Here is a 25,858-nt window from a genome sequence, read left to right as displayed (position 1 = left end):
GGAAGTAATGCTCACCAATACTATTTATCTTTATATGTACACACCTAGAAAATTCCTGACACATAATGGACCTCAATGAATGTTTATGGATTAAAGTACTACTGAGTGACTAAAACTTTTCCTCAAGAGCCACAAGAGAACCTAATTAATCTTATCTAAGATTCACCAATGAGATCTACATCTATTATGAAATGAGTATACCAAGGGCCCCTTCTATTGATTTTTGCATTTATATTTCAGTTGAACATCAGATTTACACAATTTCATAATCCCTACCTGTATACACATGTGATCAGTAATGAAAGGCAGTTTATTTAATCAAAGGATATAAAGATAAAGGTAGATAAATAGGCCTTTGAAAAAATTTTCCATGACAAAATTTTTTTTTGTAATTTTGAAACCTGAAAAAAAATCTCCACGTTTTTGTAGACTCTAATTGTGTCTTCCTAGTTTTTTGCTCCATCTGTCAAATGCCTGGATAGAGTAAACATGAAATGGATTCCCATTTATTTTTCATCTACATTGTAATCCAAAGACTGTCCAGTAAAAGCTGTTAGTAAATCACTTGGTCAGCTCTCCCAACACAACCATCTTTGAGTAATACAGTATATCAACCTATCTTTTGACATTTTCATTTTTTGTTCTTGACATTTTCTTTTAAAAAATAATACAGTGTTGGCCCTATTATCTTATCTTTAAGGTCTGTGAACCAAATACTGGCTATCAACTCTCTTGTAGAAAAGCTATCAAGACTCAGAGACAAAGATGTAGATATAAGGCTCTATTCATCTGTCTGTGTAATATTGAGGGGGAGGTGGGTGGAGAAGTGGTGCTTATGGTTCAAGAACAGTGTGACAAATATCATATTTATTTTTCTATTCTCTGTGTTGCTTGGGTGGGATGCATTTTAGAATGATTACTTTGAAAAGTACAATTAATAAATTTCCCTCTGTTCTAACCTACCAGAAATTACTTATGATTCATTCAGCAACAATTATTGAATGTAAACCATGTTCCAGACACTGCACAGATTCTAAGGAAAAGAGCCAGAAGGGTAAATACACACTTAAAGATTTTGAGTAGTCCTAATGTATGGAAATAAATGTCTGCCTGCATTTTATTATTTTTTTCATGCCGCCTTCAACTGGCAATTATGTAAGAATCTTTAAAATGAACTTAAATTATAGTGGCTTCTATATATAAGTTCAGTGGTTAATGAAATGGGATGCTTATTTTTTTTATTTTAGAATCTGAGAATAAAGAGAGATTTTTTGATAGCAGAGTCAAAGCCATTTGTATTTTATCAAGTATTAATATCACTCATTAACATCATGATTTTTTGGCTTGGAGACTAATAAATGACATGCAGATAACAATACTTTACCAACTATAGAGCCCCCTGTAGCTCCCACAGCAAAGGAGAAATATTAATGTAACACTTATGCTTTATGAAATAATTAGACTTCTGATAATTATCCATGATCTCCCTTTCTTGAATTAAGAAAATTAGTGGGATCATACCACACAGTAGGCATTGTATTTATGTATAGAGTGTCCATCCTGCCTAAATCCCTAGATTAAAGCCAAAATTTGGATTGGATATGGACTTTGATTATGGGAAGTGCTCTAATGTTGGACTCAATTTTTATTTAAAAAAATTTTTTTTAAGATTTCATTTATTCATGAGAGAAAACAGAGAGAGAGAGAGAGAGAGAGAGAGAGAGAGAGTCAGAGACACAGGCAGAGGGAGAAGCAGGCTCCATGTAGGGAGCCCAATGTGGGACTCGATCCCAGGACTCCAGGACCACGCCCCAGGCTGATGGCAGGCACTAAACTGCTCAGCCACCCAGGGATCCCCCTCAATTTTTAGTCATAGACCAAATTACCATTACTGAAAGTGACTCCAATTAGGAAAGTCTACTAATTACTAAGACTATAAATAAGAATGTCAATGATTTCTCTTTGAAATAAAAAGGGCTTTTCTAATTTGTTTATTGATTCTTTATTGACAAATACCCTATTTTTACATCACATCCTCTTTGGCTCAAAACATTTAGGTGTGACCTGTTCTGACTTGTACCAAATAAAGTGTCATAGCACAATACTTTGGAAAGAATACACTTTCCAGAATCTTCAAAAGTGCTGCCTTTTCTGTGAATATAACGACAACAGCATGTATCATATTCCTTTGTTTAAAAAGTTATGTTAGATACTAAGCAACTAGCTCCCAAATGAAAGTTTTAGCCCACTTGTGAAAAATTATATAGATACTTATATAACCAACAATAAATGAACTGAAATTTGAAGTAGTTAATTGGGAAAGGTATATAAAAAAGATGGAAAAACAAAAGGCTTGGACAAAGGGTTTGCAATGACAGGAAAATGTAAAACTTGGAAAGAAGTGAGCTGCGTGTTAAAATGGTCACATTTAGGGGGAAAAAAGTAGAAAATCCAAATTGGAAGAGTGGCCCCCCAAATGACTTGGTGATAGAAAATATTAAAAATTGCCATGTAAATTTGCTTGACTAAAGTAATAAATTGACCAGAAAAAGGCAGGAGCCTATTAAGGATCTGTCCATTAGTTAAAAGGATTTTTAATTTTGTGGAAGAAATTAACAATGCTTCATGGATTACTAAGCAAGCACTTGATGGAAACATGCTTTAAGAAGACAATCACTGTATTCTGAAGAAAGATAAGAGATACAGAAGCTGGAAGGATACTAAGGATGCTATTAACTAGTACAGTGATTCTTAAAGTGTAGCCTGCAGATTCCCAAGGGTTCTTCAGCCCTTTGGGGGCCCTCATATTATCATCATCATCATCATTATTATTATATTATTATTTTAATAATATTTAGATATTATTTTCCTTTATCACTATGTTGACATTTGTACTAATGTTGCAAAAGCCATAGTGGGTAAAACTGCAGGAATCAAATGATATTAAACTGTTCTAGGACTCATTGAGTTCATTCTTCACCATTGTATGCACTCGTTCCCCCGCCAAAAATGATCAGTCTCAACCCTTGAGTATATGTCTTCTTAATATTTGGCATGATAAGATGGGATATGTGCATAAAGCACTTTCCTGCATGACATAGTATGCTTGTCAAGGAAAAGTACTTGTGCCATGGTATGCATTTGCGAGCTGACTTAGCTACTGTTACCATGGAACACTGTATCTTACATCGAAGAACCACTAACAAACTGATTATCAGACTTTGATTTTGGCACACTTTTTCTGGAAAATGAAATAAGTGTGTCTGTCACTTAAAGGAACACAACTGACAGTGTTTATTGCCAGTGATAGAAGTTTGAGCTTTCAAGCAAAAATTAGGACTTTGGAAAACTTATATCTGTCACTATGAGTTTGACAGCCACCCCATACTTAAAGACCTTCCGACAAGATTGATGATACTAACATGTGCAATTTAAAAATTTACTATTCCATAATAGAAATTTGCATAATAGAAATCTGCAAATAATGCATTATTTTCCAAATAACCAATGTATGATATTACTAAGTCACAACAATCCATTCAGAGTGTAAGCAAAACCAATGACTTCCAATATAACAGAGTGCAAGTTGCCTGATAATGGTTCCAGAACCCACATTGTAATTGATCTTTAAGAAACTATCACCTGTCAGGTCTTGGTCTGTATCAAAGAAGAATATTCAGGATTATCTGAAAAGTCTATTAATATTCTCTTTCCTTTTCTAATTATACATCTGTGTCAGGTTGGATTTTCTTCACAAGGTGCAAACATATAGCAACAGATTGAATGTGGAATCAGGTCTGAGAATTCAGTTTCCTTTTATGATGCTATACATTAAATAGATTTGCTATGTGTAAAACAATGCTATTCCTCTATGCATTTTTAAAAATATAGCTATTTTAATAAAATATGTATTTCATGTTAACATGTAATTGGTTTATTATTTTTAAATGAATAACTAAATATTTTTTAAATTCTACATTTTAATTTCTAATATAGTAAATATTTATAAATATAACCTATATAAATCAAAAGCTCTTTGGGATCCTCAATAATATTTAAAAACAGAATGGTTCATAAGGCCAGTTATAAAGTACTACTGTATAGCAAATAGTCAAAATTTTAATGAAGGCTCTACCTTCATACATCAAGAATGAAGATGGAGAGGCAAATTATTGTTTAATAATTTGCACTATATCACACCATCCTTTCACCCTCTTTTCTAAAACCAAAACAATTCTGTCTCCTTTTCTGGGGTACATACATGTGACTTCTCATTGTTATTCTCACATTATTTTCTTTCCACAAAAACCAAAACTTTCTCAGAAACTGTATCTGTTGAATAGGTTCTACAAGAAAATCTTACAGGAACTAAAAGTCTAAAAAACCAAAATGATTAGAATTAATTATATAGTCAAGTTATATATTATATTTCTTTCATCTGCTAATCTTTGGTGAAATACCACAAAAATAGCAAATGCTACTGTGAAATCGACTGTCTTGTATAAAAGTTGTATTGCTAACAAAAGCTTAATAATTGATAATACCATAAGAACAGTTATATAAAAAAAAGAGAACATTTATAACCAATTTGAAAATTATTTTGCCTCAGGTAACCTAAGAAAGGCACATGGTCTGCATTTCCTCTAGTGAGGAAGATTCTTGAGATTGTGACAGCTATAACCTGTGAGCAAAGTTATAGGCAGCACCATCAAGGAGACATTTCTTCTCAAACTAAAAGTGTTATAACTTAACATATGGTTGCTCTTCAGACTTCTATGAAAAATGAGGAAAGTTCACAGGGCTGAGAGAGGATAAACAGAAGGAATATTTGCCATAGCAACAGAAGAGGAAATGAGGGAGGGTTTAGGTAAATACAGCAGTAATAGTATAACCTCAGGATTTGCAAAATGCTATTTGAGGCTAACACAATGTTGTCAATGATATAAAATGTCCACTTCCATGAAATACATGTTCATAAATTATGAAAAGTAAAATGGATACTAGACTCATACCTATATTTAGAAGGTAGTCAGCTCTTCTAAGGTAACCTAATAGAGTCAGAGAAAGTCAGGAAGACTCAACAAGAGATTTCTATCTTGAAAAGAAGCAAAGAGAAAATTTAAAATATCCAACACAGGCTGGCAAGAGCTATCAGATGAATAAGGATTGGCATCTAGGCCATGTTTTTTAACCTGATCCAATAAAAACTGGTCTGCCCAAGTTTGTCTCTTGCTACTTGTGGCCTTATATGTAATAGCCAATATAGTGACTTCTCCATGCCAAATATCCCAGAAAAGGTTCTTAGGACTGAAAGGGTGGGACAACATCAAGATTAGTTGCTTCAAGAATAAGACACAAATATCAGTTTTATAGTTTAGGCTGGGTGAGGCAGATTCATAGGAATAAACTTAATTACTTAAGATGGTGTTCATTAAACATCAGTTCCTTGTATTTTCTTAGATTTCCTCAATTTTAGTTTTGGTCTTGACTTACTTCACTTTTTCTTTTCTTTCATTTTTTTTAAGACTTATTTATTTATTTTAGAGAGGGGGTGAGTCAAAGGGAGAGGGAGAGAAATCCTCAAGCAGATTCCCTGTGTGGGAGCCTGACCTGGGGCTTTATTCCAGGACCTTGACATCATGACCTGAGCTGAAGTCAAAAGTCAGGTGCTTAACTGACTGAGCTACCCAGGTGCCCCTTGACTTACTTCAATTTCTAACTACTTGTCTGGAAATATTTTGTGTGTAGAGCGACAAACTAGGAGGGTAAAAGCAATTATGTCCCAATGGGAACCATCAAAATGACTTTTACTTTGTGGATGAGCATGAGATGGACCGACGACTCACTGTGTTGAACAGAGCAAAGATGCTCATGAAAAGAAGTTTGTGAGTTCTATGCTTGTAAAATTTCAGGCTAATCACCTGATATGGTTGAAATAAAACACAATGGTGACTTTAAGGCTAAGATTTGCACAAAAATTTTCCATTTGTAAAACACACCCCCATAATGTCATTTGACCCCCTTCACAAGGTTGAAGAAGATACTGTCATTACACCTCGTTCAGAGATGCTGAAGAATGCAGAGAAATTGGGACAAAGAGAAAGTGCTTTGTGAGTCAAGGCTAGTCAGGGATGTTGCAATGATTTAAATCCAGGCCATTGATTGTTGAAACTTCTTTCAGTACATTACAAGAAAACTTAGAGCTCTTCTATTTTATTTATAATTACAGAATTAATCTGTGATAATCTAGAATTCTTTTAAAAAATCAGTTGACCTTGCAGAAACAAACATATCATTTCTGTTTTCAGTATTTATAGTCACCCCAATCCACACCAATTACATGTTTTATAACATTTCAAAATTTTAAGTACAAGACTGCTTTTAATATCCCAGTGAGAATTTACAGAAGACATTGCAGAAAGGCTAAATGACTTGTTCATTCCTTCAGAATGGATTTTAGAGCTGGTGTATTAGAAAGTGGGAAATATAAAAGAAGCATCTTAAAATGAATAAACCCAACAGAATAAACCCAACCAGAGGAGTGCCCATGCAGCTGTTTTGTCAGCTTCAAGGACCAAAAGGAACATTTCCTGAAGGCAGTGGGAATTGTTCCCATTCTTAGCATGGGAATCATGCCTTAGCACCACTGGTCTGTGTTCTGAGAATCACATGGAAATCAAAAGTAGGGTAACAAACCAACAATAACTGAGAGATTCACATTCCAAAGAGAAGTCCTGACAGGCAGATGCAGTGTTGCATAAGAATACTGCTCCATGACATTAATATTCTGCTTCTGCATTTATGGGCCATTTCTGTATCAATGAGTAAAATGTAAAGGAAAGATAAAAGCCAAATGGATACTGACTTCAGAGTTAAGACGAGGCTAAATTATTAGAAGAGAAGGAGTGGAAGCTAGGATGAGACATAAAACACTAAGCAAGATGATTATAAACCAAAATGCAGTCAACCTGAATATAAGGGCAGGCGATGACCCGTCTGAGTGAAGAGTCGTGGGAGGAAAGGTCAAGTGTAATGGAGGTGATACAGGAATGCTGAAGGCAGGCGTGACTGTAATTAATCGATTGCAAACTCTGTTATAATAAAAATAATAAGCACAAAAGTTTGTGAATGTATTTAATGTAAATAGAATAAAATACTTTTATTATATCTTTTGAAACTTGGACAAGCAAGTCAAGAAATCTGATCTGGCTTCAGAATCCATTATTGAAAACTCAAGAGTCAGTCAATCTGATTTGTTGTCTTCTCTAGGTCTTAACTTTTCCTCTCTGATCAGACATAGTCCTTGCCGTCTCCTTTTCCCTCCTCTCCTCTCTGCCTCCTCTTTCTCCCTTTCCTTTCTTTTCTTTCCTTTGCCTCCTCTCCTCTTCTTCTTTATCTCCTTCCCACTTCCCTTTCTTTCCTCCTCTTCTACTTGTCCTCCATCTCCTCCATCTCCTCCTTCTCCTCCCTCTTCTTCATCCTTTTCTCCTCTACAACCTTCTTTTCCTCCTCCTCTCTTTTTCCTTCTCCTTCCTTTCTTCTTCTTCTCCTGCTTCTCTTATTTCTTCTGCTTCTCCTTCAGAAAAGAAACTTCAAATAAGATGTCTGAACCATCAGCGTATGTCTCGTGTTCTTGTTAAGTATATAATGAGTCTTAGACACACATCTCTACTCCTTGGATAAAACATATGACCATATTCAATTATTTTCTGGAATTTATTGCTTTAAACTTATCTTTCTTTCTCACTTTTTTTAAGCACAAATAAGTTTATGTGTTTATCTTTCAAGACAATTTTACTAATCCATATGATAATCACAATGAAGAGGCAGGGCTTCAGGTAAAAATGAAGAGAGTGGTGATTATGTTAGAGTCGAGTCTTGTGATTTAAAAGCTGTGTTGCATCAATATTACACAGTAGACTTGCTAGATCTTATTATCCACAAGTCATACATGTGGAAAGCAAGGCTTTGTCAAACCTATAAGTAAGTAGTAGGTGAACCTATATTTTATGATAAGTAGTAGGTGAACCTATATTTTATGATTTCAGGGACAATGACCACTACACATTCCACTGCTACCTCAATCTGTATGGAAACCACACCCCCAATACCCCCGATTTTTTTTTAATACCCCCGATTTTAAAGATACTATGATTTTAATTATTTTCAAGATGAAATGAGACGACAAGCAGAATTTTTAGAACAAAGAAAAATCACTATATTGTCTTGAGTTTGCTGGGATGTAGTTCCTTCATCCGGGAAAATGGTAGAAAGAAAACTTAGGAAGTTATTGGAAGAATTAACTGAGAGAGCATATGAAGTGCCTAATCACACCTGCCACATGATAAATGTTCAATAAATACTTCTTCTCATTCCTGCTTGAGAACTATTTCTTACATGGTCAATTTTGCATTGCAGAAAGCTATTGTGGTTGTTCCCTGCAGTATGGTACAGTGAATACTTTGCCCTTCCACAGAAATTGGAATGTTTTATATTCTTTTAGAGTTATGTTTCATACAATCTTGAGTGGAAGTATCTTTTTTACAGGTAAATATATTTTTGTGGGGATAAAAAGCAAGAGACATAAAGGTAGTAATGATCCATCCAGTGTTTTTAACATGCCTAACTTCTTGAAGAGCCAAAATGCCGCACTTGCAGAATGTCCAACAAGGTATCCTTAAGTCATGATTTCCCTTTGTTTTCTTCACACAGACAAACTCATATAAACATAGATGCAGGGACACCTGGGTGGCTCAGTGGCTGAGCATCTGCCTTTGACTTAGGGCGTGATCCCAGAGTCCGGGATCGAGTCCCGCATTGGGCTCCCTGCATGGAACCTGCTTCTCCTTCTGCCTGTGTCTCTGCCCCTGTGTGTGTGTGTGTGTGTGTGTGTGTGTGTGTGTGTGTCTCGTTAATAAATAAATAAAATCTTTAAAAAAAACCCATACATACACACATGGTCACACAGACACATACAAATTGTGCTAATTTCATTCAGTTGGAAGGAATAACCAGCAATCAAGGGATTATCAAAGGACAGAACTAGGAAGAAACATTTTCTAGCTCAAGCCTAAGAGTTGAGAAAGATGAGTATGGATGCATAATGCTTTTCTGAAGTGAATGGCAATGTATTCAAAAACAGTTAACCATATGTTTTCTCAAAGCAAGAAACTGTGAGGTACCCAGGGTTATATATATATATACAGGTAAGATCAAACTTTTTCTTTGTGTCCTGGTTAATACCCCCCTATAAGTAGTAGTAACACTGATACTTGGTAGCCTACAGACTTTTTCATATCAAGAAACTGGCACCAGCAATGCTCCCACTGTTTTACTATTAGTATTGTGGTTTTAAGTTCACCTACGATTGTGAGAATTACTTTGTCTTACCTAAAGCTATTGAACTGTTGAATTTAATGGCCAAACTTTATTTATTTACTTTTTACTTACCAATTTTTATTTTAATTTTCCCCTAGTTTTATTAAGGAATACTTGAGGGATCCCTGGGTGGCGCAGCGGTTTGGCGCCTGCCTTTGGCACAGGGAGCGATCCTGGAGACCCGGGATCGAGTCCCACATCGGGCTCCCGGTGCATGGAGCCTGCTCCTCCCTCTGCCTGTGTCTCTGCCTCTCTCTCTCTCTGTGACTATCATAAATAAATAAATAAATAAAATTTTAAAAAAAGGGAATACTTAACAAAAACTGTATATATTTAAGATGTAAAATGTGATGGCTTGTTACATATGCACATTGAGAAGTTACCACAACCAAGTTAACTAATGCAATATTACCTAACGTGGTTACTTTTTTGGGGGGGTGGGTGAGAACACTTATGATTTACTCTCATAGGGAAATCCAAGTATACAATAAAGTGTTCCCGATTATAGTTAGCATGCTCTATGTTAGATTCCCAGAGCTTATTCACGTTGTAACTGAAAGTTTGTACCCTTTGATCAACATCTCTTCATTTCCTCTACCTCCCAGGCCCTGGCAGTCATCATGCTACTCTGGTTGTATGGTCTTAGACTTCTTCAGATTTCACATATGTGTGTGATCATATACTATTTATCTTTCTGGGTGTGACTTATTTCTCCAGGTTCCTTCATGTTGTCACAAATAGCAGGGTTTCCTACATTTATTGGCTGAATTATATTCCATTGTGTGTGTGAGTGTATGTGTGTGTGTGTATACATATCACACTTTCTTTATCCATTCATCAATAGACATTGGGATTGTTTCCATATATTGACTATCATGAAAAATGTTGCAATGAACACAGAAATGCAGATATCCTTTCAAGATACTGACTTCATTTCTTTGGATATATATTCAGTAGTGGGATTGTTGGGTCATATGGTAGTTCTATTTTTAATTTTTGAGAACTCTCTATACCGTTTTCTAAAATGGCTATACCAATTTACCTTCCCATTAACAGTGCACAAGGGTCCCCTTTTGTTTTGGCAACCCTTGTCATCTCTTGTCTTTTTGATAATAGCCATCCTAAGAGGTATGAAGTGATACCTTCATATCTCAAAATGAAGTTTCATACTTCATACTTCAAAATGAAATTTCATTTTGATATATATGTCCCTGATGATTAGTAATGTTGAGGCTTGTTATATTTTGGATATTCATCCCTTATCAAATGTGTCATTTGAAAATGCTTTCTCCCATTCTGTAGGTTGCCTTTTCTTTTTGTTCATTGTTTTCTTTGCTGGGCAGAGCTTTTTAACTTGACATAGTTCCACCGGTTTATTTTTACTTTTGTTGCTGGTGTTTTTGGTGTCATACCCCCCGCCTCCCCCCCAAAAAAGACCAATGTCAAGTAGCATTTTCCCTACATTTTCTTCTAGGACTTTTATACTTTCAGATATTACTTTTAAGTCTTTAATCCATTTTGAGTTGATTTTCGTATATGGTATAAGGGTCTAATTTCATTCTTTCACATGTGGAGATCCAGTTTTTTCAGCATTATTTAGTGAACAAACTATCCTTTCTCCATTGTCTACTCTTGGCATCCTTGTCAGAGCCTCATTTTTCATAGACATGTGGGTTCATTTCTGGGCTGTCTGTTTTGTTCTATTGATCTATGTGTCTGTTTATATGCCAATACCATTCTGGTTTGATTTCTTTGTTAGCTTCGTAATGTAGTTTGAAACCAGGAAGCGCAATGCCCCAGCTTTGTTCTTTCTCAAGATTTCTCTGGCTACTTAGGGTTTTCTGAGGTTAAATATGAATTTTTGGATTGCCTTTCCTACTTCTGTGAAAAATGCCACTGGAATTTTCTCAGTGATTGCATTAAGCCTATAGGTTACTTTCAGTAGTAAGAATATTTTAACGATATTAATTCTTCTAATTCATGAATACAGGATGTGTTTTCACTTATTTGTGTCTTTTATCTTTCATTAATATCCTACAGCTTTTAGTGTACAGGTCATTTATCTTCTTGGTTAAATTTATTTCTAAGTAGTATTTTATTATATTGGAGACTATTATAAATAGAATTGTTTTCTTAATGTCTTTTACAGATAATTCATTGTTAGCATATAAAGATGCAAATGATTTTTGTATGTTGATTTTGTTTCCTCTAATGTTACCTAATTTATTTATTAGTTCTAACAGTTTCTTCATGGAGTCTTTAGGGTTTCTCTATATAAGGTCACATTATCTGCAAATAAAGACAATTCTTCTTTTCCCATGTGAATGCCTTTATATTTCTTGCCTAACTGCTCTGGGTAGGACTTCCAGTACCATGTTGAATGTGAGTGGTGAGAGTGAGCATCCTTGTCTTGTTCCTAATCTTAGAGGAAAGGCTTCCAGCTTTTCACCATTGACTATGATGTTGGCTGTAGGCTTGTTATATATGGCCTTGATTATTTTGAGTTCACATTTCTTCTTTACCTAATTTGTTGAGAGGTTATTATTTATTTTTTGTCATCAGGCTTTTGAATTTTGTCATTCTTGTCAGGATCCCCTGATCACAAGACTTTTACCTTATTTTGTTAAGATGATATATTAAGATTTTTCACTTGCATATGTTGAATCACTCATCTCCCCACTGGATCATGGTACATGATTTTTTTAATATGCTGCAGAATTCAGCTTACTAGTATTCTGCTGAGGATTTTTGTGTCTATGTTCATCAAGGATATTAGAATATAATTTTCATTTCTTGTAGTGTTCTTATTTAGCTTTGGTATCAGGGTAAGGCTGGCCTTGTAAAATTAGTTTGGAAATATTGTATTCTCTTCTATTTTTTGGAAGAATTCAAGAAACACTGGAATTAATTCTTCTAATGTTTGGCATAATCCACCAGTGAAGCCATCTGGTCCTGGCCTTTTCTTTGATAAGAGACTTTTGACTACTGCTTCCAACTTCCATGCTTATTGGTCTATTCGGATCTTATATTTCTTCATGATTCTGTCTTGGTAGGTTGTATGTTTCTATGAATTTGTCCAGCAACTCTTCTGGGTTATCGAATTTTTGGTATACAAATTGTTCACGGTATTCTCTTATAATCCTTTGTATTTCTGTGGTATCAGCTGTAATGTCTTCTCTTTCATTTATAATTTTATTTGAGTCCTCTCTTCTTTTCTTGGTTAATCTGTCTAAAGTTTGCCAATATTATTTATCTTTTCAAAACATCAAATCCTAATTTTGTTGATTTTTTTCTTGTTCTTTTTCTAGCATACATTTCATTTATTTTTGCTCTAATCTTTATTCTTTCCTTTTTTTCAACTAACTTTAGGTTTAGGTTTGTTTTTCTTTTTCAAGTTCCTTGAGGTATAAAGTTAGGTTATTTAACATATTCCTTTTTTTTAAACATAGGTATCTGTCTCTATAATCTTCCCTCTTAGAACTGCTTTTGCTGGATCCCATAAGTTTTGGTTTGTTGTGTTTTCAATTTCGTTTGTCTCAAGATGCTTTTTGATTTTTTTCTTTGGCCCATTGAATTTTCAGGAGTATGTTGTTTAATTTGCATGTATTTGTAAACTTTCTGATATTCCTCCTTTATTATTTCTAGCATATGTTTAAAGCAAATACTAACCAAACTGAAGGAAAGAAGAGACAGAAATACAGTAATAGCAGGTGACTTCAGTACCCTTCTCTCAATAAATGGGTAAATCATCTAGATGGAAAATCAATAAGGAAAAGCAAACTTCAATAATACTACAGACCAATGGACTTAACATCTATATACAGAGGCCCTTTATCTATAACCCCAGCTAAAAAGGCAAAGCAGTAGTAATTAAATAAAAATGTATATGTATATATAGAGAAGATTCTATCCAACAGTGCCAGAACGCACATCCTTTCCAAGCCCACATGGAACATTCTCCAGGACCATAAATAGAGCCACAAAGTAAGTCTTAACAAATTTAAAAAGGTTGAAAATCATGTCAGATATCTTTTCTGACCACAATGGTATGGAACTAGAAATAATAAAGTCTTCTTTTGTTGTCCTGTAGTGTTAAGGTTAGGTTGTTTATTTGAGAATTTTCTTGCTTCTTAAGGTAGGCCTATACTGCTATATACTTCCCCCTTAGGACCACTTTTGCTGCATCTCAAAGGTTTTGGACTGTTGAGTTTTCATTTTCGTTTGTTTTCAAGTGTTTCTTTTTTTCTTCTTCTTTTATTTTCTGGTCGACCCATTCATTGTTTAGTAGCATATTATTTAACCTCCATGTATTTGTGGTCTTTCAAATTTTTTTCTTGTAGTTGATATCTAGTTTCATAGTGTTGCAGTCAGAAAAGGTGCATGGTATGATTTAAATCTTCTTGTAATTGTTGAAGCCTTATTAGTGACCTAATATATGATCTGTTCTGGAGAATACTCCATGTACACTTGAAAAGAATGTATATTCTTCTGTTTTCAGATGGAATGTTCTGAATATATCTGTTATGTCCATCTGGTCCAGCGTGTCATTCAAAGCCACTGTTTCCTTGTTTATTTTCTGTTTAGATGACCTGTCCATTGATATAAGTGGGGTGTTAAAGTTCCCTGCTATTGTACTATTATCATCAATCAGTTCCTTTATGTTTACTATTAACTCTTTTATATATTTGGGTGCTTCTACGTTGGGTGCATAAATAAATATTTACAATTGTTGTATCTTCCTGTTGGATTATCTCCTTTATTATAATATAGTGCTCTTGTCTGTCTGCTTTATGAAGAAGAGGTTATGTAGTGCCCATAAGTAATTTAAATATGTATTGTTTAATCCTCAAGTATTTGGAGAGATTTTCTAGATATCTTACTATTAATGATTTCTGATATAATTCCATTAACCATATTCCACTGTGGTTAGGGAACAAACTCTGTCAGATTTCACATTTTCAAAAATTTTTTGAGTCTTAATTTTTATCTTTGGTAATACTCCTTTTCTTATGTTCTGCTTTGTCTAATATTAACATATCTGAGCCTGACAGAAAAACAAGTTTTTATGTTTACTGTATAGTACATCATTTTTCTCCCTTTTACTCCCTTTTCTATAGGTTTTTATAGGTAGCATATAGTTGAATCTTGTGATTTAATCCAAATTGGCAATATCTGCCCTTTAATTGGAATGTTTAGTCAATGTACATTTAAGTAATTATTAATCTAGTTTGGTTCCACTCTAACATCTTGCTTTATTTTCCACTGTCCCATCCATTACTTGTTCCTTTTTTTCACCTTTCTGACTTGTTCTTAGTTACACAAATCTTTAGTATATAATTTTAAGTTCACTATTGACTTTCTAGTTGTATTTTTTCTGTCTTTTAATGTTTACTCTAGGGATTATAACATGCACCCTTTATTTAACATAGATGTTTTAGAGTTAATATTGTACTATCTCACATAAAAATCCGTAGTAAAATTCCATTTGTGCTCCCTTCTCACGGGTCTTTGTGGTACTGTAGTCAAATATTTCATATCAGAGTATGTAATCTTATTATTTATAATTTATCTTTCATCTGTTTAAAGTTATTCTATTGTATTTTGGCCTCCATTCTTTCTTTTTTTTTTTTTTAAAGATTTTATTTATTAATTTGAGAGAGAGAGAGAGAGCACACATGTGCACAAGACAGGGGAGGGGCAGAGGGAAAAAGAGAAGCAGGCTCCCTGCTGATCAGGTAGCCCAACTCAGTGCTGAATCCCAAGACTCTGTGATCATGGCCCGAGCTAAAGATAGACATTTAACCAACTGAGCTACCCAGGCACCCTGGCCTCCATTATTTCTGATTAAAAGTCACCTGTTACTTACATCATTGTTCCCTTATATGTAATGTATTGTTTCCCTTTGGCTACCTTTAATATTTCTCTCCATCTTGGATTTTTAAGAATATGATTATGATGTTCCTAGATGTAGTTCTTTTTGTTTTTATCCTGGTTGGGGCTAATGGGATATACCTGTTTTTTTTAATCAAATTTGAAAATTTTTCAGTAATTATTTTAATGTCTTAGTCTCTCTTTCCTTTCCCTTTGACACTTCAATTACATGTATGCTAGATTTCCTGCTATTGTCCCTGAAGACAGGTCACTGAATTTTTAAAAATTGGTTAATTTTTAAAAATCTTTCTTCTCTCCATTCTTCATAATGGATAATTTCTATAAATTTATCTTCAATCTTTACCAGTCTCTAAACTAATGTCAAGGTCAATCAGTACATTTAAAAATTTCAGAGATTAATCTATGCTAAAATCTCCTTTTGGTTCTTAGTTTCTATTTTTCTGTTGAGATTCTCATCTCTTTAATTGTTATTACAATTTTTATCTCAAGGTCCTTGGACCTGTTTCTCATAGCTTCTTGAAAATCTCTACCGATTCCAACATATGGGTCACCTTGGGGTCTGTTTCTATGGCTTGTTTATTTCTATGACTTGAGTTTTATTTACCTCCTTTTCTGCATGTGTATTAATTTTTAATTTTATGCCAGACATTTTGGTTGAACCTTTATAAGGAATTAGGATTATGACATCATCTATACAAAATTATTTGTTATTAGACAAACTTATTGTTTGTCTCTACAAACTTATTTTGTTTTGTTTTCCCTATCAAGCAATTTTATGGTATATATTCTTGTTCTTGTTATAATCCTGAAGTGTGGCCCTTTCTAGAGGTCATGGTCCTTACTCGTAAAGCATGGCCTTTCTAGAGTCTCTCAACTGAATGCCTGAGATACTCAGGGAGGTCTTTTCACACTGACACTCCAACATATCCCATCACTGCAGGTCCTCTCTTATTTCCATTTAGCAATTAGTCCTGCCCCAAGAAATCTCTGCTTTCATTGGCCAAGAACCTGAATAAATCCTCATGCAAACTTCTGCCCCCATGCCCTCACATAGCTACCTCTTCTTTGGCCACTTATCCTATAAATTACAGCTTCTTTTTCAGCCTAGTATTCTAATCTCTGCTTCCTCAGCTCAGTGAGACTGCAGTTTAACATGATATCGATCTCCATGAATTAGGGCAGGAAAACCACCCCAGCAAAAAACTGGGAAATCGTGGGGCTCACTACATGTATTTCCCTTCTCTCAAGGATCACAGTTCTGCTGTGCCCAATGCCTGAAAAGAGTTGCCTCATATATTTTTCCAATTTTAGTTGTTTACAGCAGAAAGGCAGGTCCAATACCAGTAACTTTATCATAGATGGAATGAAAAATTCATGGGTTTATATTTAATTTTCACAAAACTTTGTGAAATAATATTTGTGAAGTAGATACTATAATTATAACCCAATTTTATAGAGAATTAAAATCAGACTAATGAGTGGGGGAGTCAGAATTTAAGCCTAGACAGTCAGATTCCAGACTCTGCTCTGATTCAATATACTATACTGCCTCTGGAACATGAAATCATGTTTATTTCTTTCATAGCATTTATCACATCCTTTTTTCTCGTGTATTTATTAATATTTATTTGTTTTTACAATTTGACAATTCTAATGTATATAAATACCTTTCCTGTTTACAAATGCTTCCCCACTGCATAGCATAGGGGGTTTTGGTAGGCATTCAATAAATATTTGGTTGAATGAATGTAGATGCCATCATTATAAAACAATTGTGTAAATAGGATCTCTCTATATATTTGATATTTTAGATTTCATCTTGCCCTCTACCTGTGGCATCAAAATTCTGGAACAAAAACAAATAAGAATCTACAGGTGAGAAACATGTAAAACAGTGATATGCATCATTAAAATCTTTACAATTATATACATCAAAATATAATTATATGATTGAAAAAGTTACAGCAGAATTTTTATTCTTGATAAGACTGTAGTAATTAGAAATCAATCTGAGGAATATTCAAAACACTTCCTGATAAACAATGGCACCAGTCTGATGAGGTAAGCATAGAGTTGATGTGGTCAACTGACGAAACTAGGCATAGCTTTTGGTTGAAGTAAAAACAAAAACAAAAAACCCCACAAAACATGATACACATATCTGCCACTTTGGACATGTTATTAGGAAAAACAATTGTTAATAGTTGTTTCTAGAGCCTTTATATCACTTATTATCATATTTTAAATAAAAATACACAGATGATTGATTTCAAAATGTATCTTGGTTGAACTTAAGACCATAAAGTTATGGTTTTTGTAGTCTTCGACATGACAAAACAATGTGTACTTATTTTTATCAGAAGCAAAACTACATGATGATTTTTAAGCTAATTTTTGTGCTAACAAATCTCCTAAAGATATGCAGCAGACCTCACATTTACATAAAATTAAAGAAAGAATGCTTAGCAAATGCAAATAAATGCAAAAAAGGAATATTTTAATTTTGATTCATGATTAGTAGCAACCATCACAAAGTGGTAATAATACAAAAGCAAAATTCTGCATTCATTGTATAACTAATGGTTGTAAGCTATTTATAGATTGAGAATTCTGATTAATTTATTTTGAGAAATATAGTTATTGATTATATATCAGACTCTGTTTTAAAATCTGAGATCTTTAAAAACACTTTAATGGTAGAATTATATACACTGACTTCTGCAGTTCTGCAGTATGACAAGCCCCCAAAAATTATTTATTTCACTTGGTACATTATTAATTGTATGAATTGACTGTTTAACCTCTATTGATTTATATTTCTTACTTAATGTTCAACTTAGAAACAGAAGCAAAAGTTATTTTACGATAGAAAAAAAAGTTAAAAGTTTTCCAAGTGTAATAAGTAAGATCATTTTACTATCCACCATTACATATCCTTCTCTCAACAATTTTCAAGTATTGAAAGAGCACTCTTAGTTTTAAAACAAAAGTTGCTAAATCTTATTGCAAACCTATTGAAGTTTATTTTTGCATTCTTTGGCCCTGTAGCATTTTATTGTTTCTTATATTTAGATTAAAGTGGAGTTTTTTACTTATGCTCATTACTTATTTTTATAACATTGAATTGAATTTTGACATGACTATGCCATTTGAAGTTCTTTTATTATTAAAAATGATTTGAAAATCCATCAAACCACTCAGATATCCAGGAGATATTTTCCTTAAAATGTAGGCCATGTTGGTGACTCTTTTTATGTGTGGTGAAAATAATGGAGAAGGTGGTAAATAATTACTTTCAGTGCTTCTCAGTTTATTATTGTTTACATATGCCTATAGATTTTCTGGGTCAGTTCCAATTTCAAATATTTTTTCCCTTGTGATCCATGAGTCATCCAAATAGCCCAGAAACTCCAATATTTTGACATCCTGAAATATATGTTACATTTCCAATATTCGGCCTCTCAAGTGGAAATGGAATAAAATTATTTGATAGACTGTACGTCCTGATATTGGGTTTGGAAACAATGGCCTCATAAAATGTTTCCAGAAAGTATAGGGTTGAATTTCTTTTTGATGTCAAAGAGACTCTGCCTTTAGGTTCTATAGTTTACTTAAGCAGGAAAATTTCTTTCAAGCAGGTTATCTTGTGAATTTTAAAATTATTTTGTTGTCTGCAGGTCCTTCATGGCAAGGTTAAACCCACAAATTCGACGTCTCCTGAGGAATGTGAGGAATCTTGGGTAGATCTTTTATATCCTTGTGGATGTGGAGTTGTAAATGATGTTTACCATGTTGGCAGATCTCCTAGTTACAAAATGGGTCTTAGTATAACTGATAGCTATGTTTCCTAGTGGTCATTAACAAGGCAGGCATTATGTTTTCATGTTATTAGTTTTGTTATTTGTATCCAAAAGAAGTACAGAATCTCTGAGATCAGAGAATGGATAAGACAAAAATTCTAGGTAAATGTTCAAAGTTAAGTGGGGAGGGGAGGAGACACCATAATACTAAGGAAAAAGTTACTTGGAAGGCATAATGTAATGACTCTATCTCTGCTGTAGATTAAATTGAATATTACCCATGGTAAGAACAAGGCCTTTAGGAAACAGGGTATACGAGAGGTATATGTTTATAGAAAAAAAGGAGGCCTGGGAAACCTTGGGGACAAGATCATGTAATGATACAGACTTTTGAAGATGGATAGAAATACGAAAAAGAACTCTTTAATGACATGATAAAAAGTGTTTTTGCACCTTTGGACAGCTCTCACACCTACCCTTGCACAGGATCCTCTGAATCAGCTATCCTATCACCAGATAAGCCAGGAACTGTCAAGTCTTTGCTTAGAATTTACAGTCTGAATTTCCTTCTGCCATTCTCCATATCTTATGCATTTTTGGAAATCCTTATTTCATCCCTTACCTTATTCACTCTCTCCTCTCTTACGGTAGTAATTCGCCACTCAAGTTATCTGCTTTATTTTTTAACCCTGCATTATGAGTAGTTGTTCATGTGTCTATTTCCTCCTTTAGGTTTTGAGATACCCTTTGTGCTATGATTGTCTAGCTTAACATTAGCCAGGTAATAATGTTTTTTGTTTTGCCTTTGAAATGAAATGGAATTTGATCATACAAGCTCATGTAGTGCCCTCTGTTTGCATGAACAGTATTTACTTGCAGTTATTAATACTTCATTTTACCTGTGTGCATGATTCAGGGCAAGGTCGGGTTTCCTCATGCGTAGATAGCATGTAACAAGCTTTGTCTCAATGAAACTTGCCACACTTGCTATATCTTCAGCAGATGCTTCGAATGGTTTTCCCAGAGCTGCCCCTTTGCTGCAAAGCTTGAAAAAAAAATTAATACTTTAAATCTCCTAACAATATTGGCATATAATATGTATACATACTTTTCCCTAACTCTAAGTTAAATATTAATATTTTGATTGTAAATTAAATAAATTGTTCTTGTTCACTATTATGTGACTATCGTATAAAATAAGTAACACATTTTACAGTAAAATGCTTCCTGTAAAATATTTTAAAAGTATGATATATTTTGAGGTGCCATTTGCTAAGAATGTATGTTTTAAAAATAAAGCATACAATAAGCAAAGATATTAACAGAAAACCAAGTATAAATCATATTAAATACCAGTGCTTTTATGAAAACCCAGCTGAGCAATGATCTAGCACACTATCAAGTTTGATTTAATATAATAAGGGGTATCGGAAGTAAACTCCTAGGAACCATTAACATGATCGGTGATTAATTTGAGTCTGAATCATATTCTCTAAGATGTTATTGAAAGAATAGAAGCGAAAATTTATTAGAATTTATTGGCAGAGGCCACAGTATCTGAAAAACATGGCAAGAATATGGAATTCTTAATAAAAATTCCAGGAAGTCAATGGTTTCTGGGCACCATAGATAAACTGTAGATGAAGAAAATAATTAATTTTTTAGGAGAATCTCAAACATTAAGAAGTGTCAATAATATGACAAGGATAGATTGGTACTTTCCCCCCCCCCTAGAGTTTTCTACTATTCCTTGGAAATAAGGCTGATGGGGAAGATGAAACCCCACTTTCTGTTTAGTTACCTTATTCAGAATATCTACTTTTTTGCTCTTTTCTATCTCCATCTGACTATATACTGGAGAAAATTTTCTCACTGGGCAAAGTAATATTTGGAATTAATACCTATTTATATATACCTTAATATAAAATTTCTCGTATTCTAAATCCTGTTTGTTTAAATGATATAGTTTATTTTTATTTTTTTTTTAAAGATTTTATTTATTCATGACAGACACAGAGAGAGAGAGAGGCAGAGGCACAGGCAGAGGGAGAAGCAGGCTCCATGCAGGGAACCTGATGTGGGACTTGATCCCGGGTCTCCAGGATCACACCCTGGGCCAAAGGCAGCGCCAAACCGCTGGGCCACTGGGGCTGCCCTAAATTATATAGTTTAAAATAATTTTTCTTTTATAGATTGAGATTGGCTTGCCATTTACATTTGCATTATTGTCAATTATTTTCTAAAGTGAAATTTGCCTGAGAATGACTGTATTCTGTTCTAAAATGTATTTCTCTTCTTAATTTTATCCGAAAGCTTAAGATAAAATAAAATCTAGAGTCTAGATGTTTTAATATCATAGTTTGAATTGGTAGTTACCTGACACTATTATCTTTTGCTTGGATATCCTGTTAATTTTAAGAATTCATATCATTTAAAAGTCTTTTCCAATGTGATGGGTGAAAAATGTTGCTTCATTTATTTGGCTAATAAATATTTATTGAATCTAACACTAATTGCCAGACAAAAATTACTGACTTTACACTTTAATTTGCATTAGTTAGGCCTTTTTAAAATGAATTTTGGCTAGTTTTAGCTCTGCGTAAGTTCCTGTCTTTTACTCCTTGCCTATTTCGATTGACATGCTAATCTGTTATTAATTATAAGAGGTCTTTAGATGTATAAGCTGTTTTCCCTTTTCCTGTAACAACTATATATACATAATCAAACATAAGGGTCTTTCCTCTCAAATTATCTTTTAGAAAGTAGTCAAATTATATTAATGTGCTTAAAAGGATTCATATATATATATATATATATATATATATATATATATATATATAGAGAGAGAGAGAGAGAGAGAGAGAGAGAGAATATATTATAAAAGTCTTCACTCAATTATTTTTGGGGAAAAAAAGGAGACACTATTTGTGGATGACCTCAGTCAATGCTAGTTGGATGTTTTATAATGATGACCTAATTAATTGGTAATAAAAGAGACAAAACATTTAACACTGATTTAGTAACTTTTCCTGAGTCTGACCCTCACAAATGTCAAGGTGGTTGTAAAAAAAAAAATCTTGAAATATAATTTAAAAAAACAGTCGTTTGAACACAGCTGCTTAGTACAGAATCTCCCCTTCTCTACCAATCTGATCCTACAGGACCCAGAAATACCTAAATAGACAACTTTTCAGAAAAAAAAAATCTGTGAATGGCATAGCTCTTTATGAAGTCCAAATCAGTAAAAAATAAAATGAGTAACAATTGTGTAGTTATATTTGTTAGTATGTCAAATCACTAAAATTCTAGACCTTCATGATTAATTTTATCTTCAAAATGAAATCAATGCTTTTTCAAGTCTCAAAATACTTGAACCTCCTGAAGTCACATAAAATCTTACACAAATAAAATAGAAGCAAACAAGCCACACATTGTGTGCATACAGTGCTCCTTCCTGTTGTGTTCCTCTCTGATGTGATGGGTCAGATATGCCTCCATCCTCAGGCAGACGTTTTGTGGGATGAATCGGTGGGCCATTGAGAATGGAGTTAAGGGATAACTTAACTCCATGAGGACACTCAGATTCTACATGGCAAGAGGAAGCAGACTTTTAGACTTTAATAATATTAAAGGCTTTTTCCACAAACACTGAAAGAAAGTAAAAAATAAATGTGTGGTTTTCTAACAACTGCAATAATCTCTACTTCTATAAGGTTGAAGGCCAGGAAAAGAATGAAAATGAAAATGATCATCTTTAGATGTCTTTGAAATAAGCTTCACGATAAGGCAAATTGTTATCAAATATGCTGAAATTAAAGGTAGAATTATGGGTAAATGTAGACAAAACACTGGTATCCGTATCGTTTAAAAATTCCAGATATTTTACTGAATTTTTAAAATTTCCATGCAGACATTTGTACAGAAGTTAATTCTCTAGGAGATAAAGGACTTTAATGTCGTGTGAGTTTAAATGTAGGACAAGTGATTTGTTCAACTTATACACACAAGTCTTTGGTGAAATAAGTCATGAACATATGGAATAAAAACTTTTAAACCACCTGATAATGTATCAGTGAGGATACTTTGAACTGGGAAAAATTAATATTAGGTGTTAAGTTTTTATTTCCAAAGGAAGACTATAATATTTTTGAATGAAGTATGGAGAAACTAAAAGCATATTATTTAAGGGAAAGTACAGTGAAAACTTTTATGGGTTTTGTTGTTTTGATGAAGAGCTAAATATTAAAATTTCAGGAGGAAATTGGAATCATAGGCTCAAATTTTAATTTATATATTTGATAATTTTCTGAAAACAAGATAATAATACTACAGTTATAAAATATTTTTTCTAAAGTATCTTGTTTCTTTTGAGAAATAAATATTAAAATTATCTTCAGAAATTATGTCATAAAAGAAATCACAAGGTTTAGAAACACAGATAAAAAAACATAAAATCTACTCATAGCCAAAATAACCAATATTAAATATTATTTTGGGGTCCCATTCTTAAAAACACAACCATGTATTTGTTTAAATTAAATTATCATTAACAAGGCTAATATTGCTAATAGGTTCTCCCTCCCTAGGATATTGTATGATGAGTGCTTGCCCACTGTATTTCTGAAACATAATTTTGAGTGATTCCTGAAGATCTAGGGAGGAACAATAAATGTGGCATTATTTTAGTTATCAAGTATCTACAAATAAGAGTGTATGCCATCCATCCAATAAGTAATTTTTAAGATTTTTATATTGATTTTGGAATCACAAAAAAATCTAAAGACAGAGAATAATTTACCCATAATCTTATCGTAATGTATAACTGCCACTAATTTTTGGTGTATTTCTAATATTCCTGATAATCACAGGTGTAAATATCCTCAAAAAATGTTAGCAAACCAAATTCAGTAATATATTAAAAGGATCACACACTACGTATTTTTTTAATCAGGTGAGATTTTTTTTCAGGGATCCAAGAATGGTTCAAAATATGCAATCATTGTGATACACCACATTGATAAAATGAAGGATTAAAAATCATATAATCATCTTAATAGATGCAGAAAAGGCATTTGACAAAATTCCAACATCCATGTATGATAAAAACTCAATGAAATGAGTGTGGAGAAAATGTACCTCAACATAATAAAGGGTATATAGGAAAAGCCTGCAGCTAACATTATACTCCATGAAAAGCTAAAGGCTTTAAAATGAAGGCCATAAAAAGAGTGAAATCTTGCCATTTGTGACAACATGGATAAACCCTGAGGGCATTATGCTAGTTGAAATAAATCAGGCAAAGACAAAAAACTGTATGACCTCACTTACATGTGGAATCTCAAAATCACAGTATCACAAAAAACAAACAACAAAAACAACCAAAACCAAAGTCAGAGATACAGAGGACAGATTGGTTGTTGCCAGAGTTAGGAGGTAGACGGTGGGGGGAGGGGTAAAAAGAATTAAAAGGTACAACCTTCCAGTTATAAAATAAGTAAGTCATGGAGGTATATGTAATGTATGTACACTACAGTGACAACAGTTAGTAATACTACTGCGTATATGAAAGTTGTGAAGACATTAAATCTCAAAAGTTATCAGAAGAAAAAAAATTCTGTAACTATATCTGGAGAAGGACATTAACTTGATTTACTGTGGTGATCATTTTACAACATATAAAAATATCAAATCATTACATCATCTGAAAGCATCACATCACCTGAAACTAATATAATACTGTATGTTAACTATACCTCAATAATAAAAAAAAAAAACACAGTAAAGTGAAAAATTTGTTATGGCATATTTCTTTCTATAATTTTCATGTTTTTATATAATAAATTGTATATTATTTTTGTATCTTTTTTATATGCTTTGCTTCTTTTTCTATGCTATCAATTAAAAAACTAAAATGTATTAAAATATACTCATGTAACAATTATAGTTGGGGATTTCAATATCCCCCTCTAAGCAAATAGTAAAATACTAGAAAGAAAATCACCAAAGACACAGAAGATCTAAATAGCACAATCAACAAACAAGATGTAATTGACACATATTTATAAAATACTCCACCTAACAGCAGCAGCAGAATACATATTTTTCCCAAGCACCCATGTATAAATCACACATACAGACTCTATTATGAAGCATAAAACAAACTTCGACAAATTGAAAATACTGACATCATTCAAAAAATATATTTTCTGACCATAATGGAATTGAAACTCATCATTAGAAAAGAAAAAAAATAATCCGATCTGAAAGTGGGCAAAAGACATGAACAGATATTTCACCAAAAAGGACATACAGATACAAATAAACACGTAAAAGATGTTCGACAGCTTTTTGTTTACCATCATTAGTCAGAGAAATGCAAATTAAAACTGTAAATTATAACTACACAGTGGCTGAAATAAAAAATAGTAATGATACCAAAAGCTGAGAAAGCTGATAAATGAGATCAGTCATGCGTTGATGATAGAAATGTAAAATGGTACAGCCACTGGAGAAAACAACAGGGCATTTTCTTAATACACTAAACATTCAACTACTATACAGCTCAACAATTACACTCCTGGGCACTTATCCTGGAAAAATGAATGTTCACACAGAAATCCACTCATGAATTCTTTTAGGACTCAATTCATAACAGCTCCACACCGGAAGCAGTCTAGATGTCTTGCAATGGGTGAATGAGTAGACAAACTGGGGTACATCCATACTATGAGATACTGCAAGGACGGAAGAATGGATACTACTTGGCAATAGGAAGGAAAAGAAGGGTG

At 33.4% G+C, this 25,858-nt stretch overlaps 1 protein-coding gene across 1 annotated transcript in view; it reads right to left on the bottom strand.

The window, feature by feature from the left end:
• SPATA16 (spermatogenesis associated 16) overlaps positions 1-25,858 on the bottom strand; it is a 195,908-nt gene that overhangs the window by 124,818 nt on the left and 45,232 nt on the right. The window contains exon 2 of the mRNA XM_041731425.1: positions 19,970-20,115. Within this exon, the coding sequence (XP_041587359.1) occupies positions 19,970-20,115 (146 nt within the window). The remainder of the gene's footprint in view (positions 1-19,969; positions 20,116-25,858) is intronic.

Source organism: Vulpes lagopus, chromosome 17 (genome assembly GCF_018345385.1).
Source record: "Vulpes lagopus strain Blue_001 chromosome 17, ASM1834538v1, whole genome shotgun sequence".
NCBI lineage: Eukaryota > Metazoa > Chordata > Mammalia > Carnivora > Canidae > Vulpes > Vulpes lagopus.
This window is presented reverse-complemented; position numbering and strand designations above follow the sequence as displayed.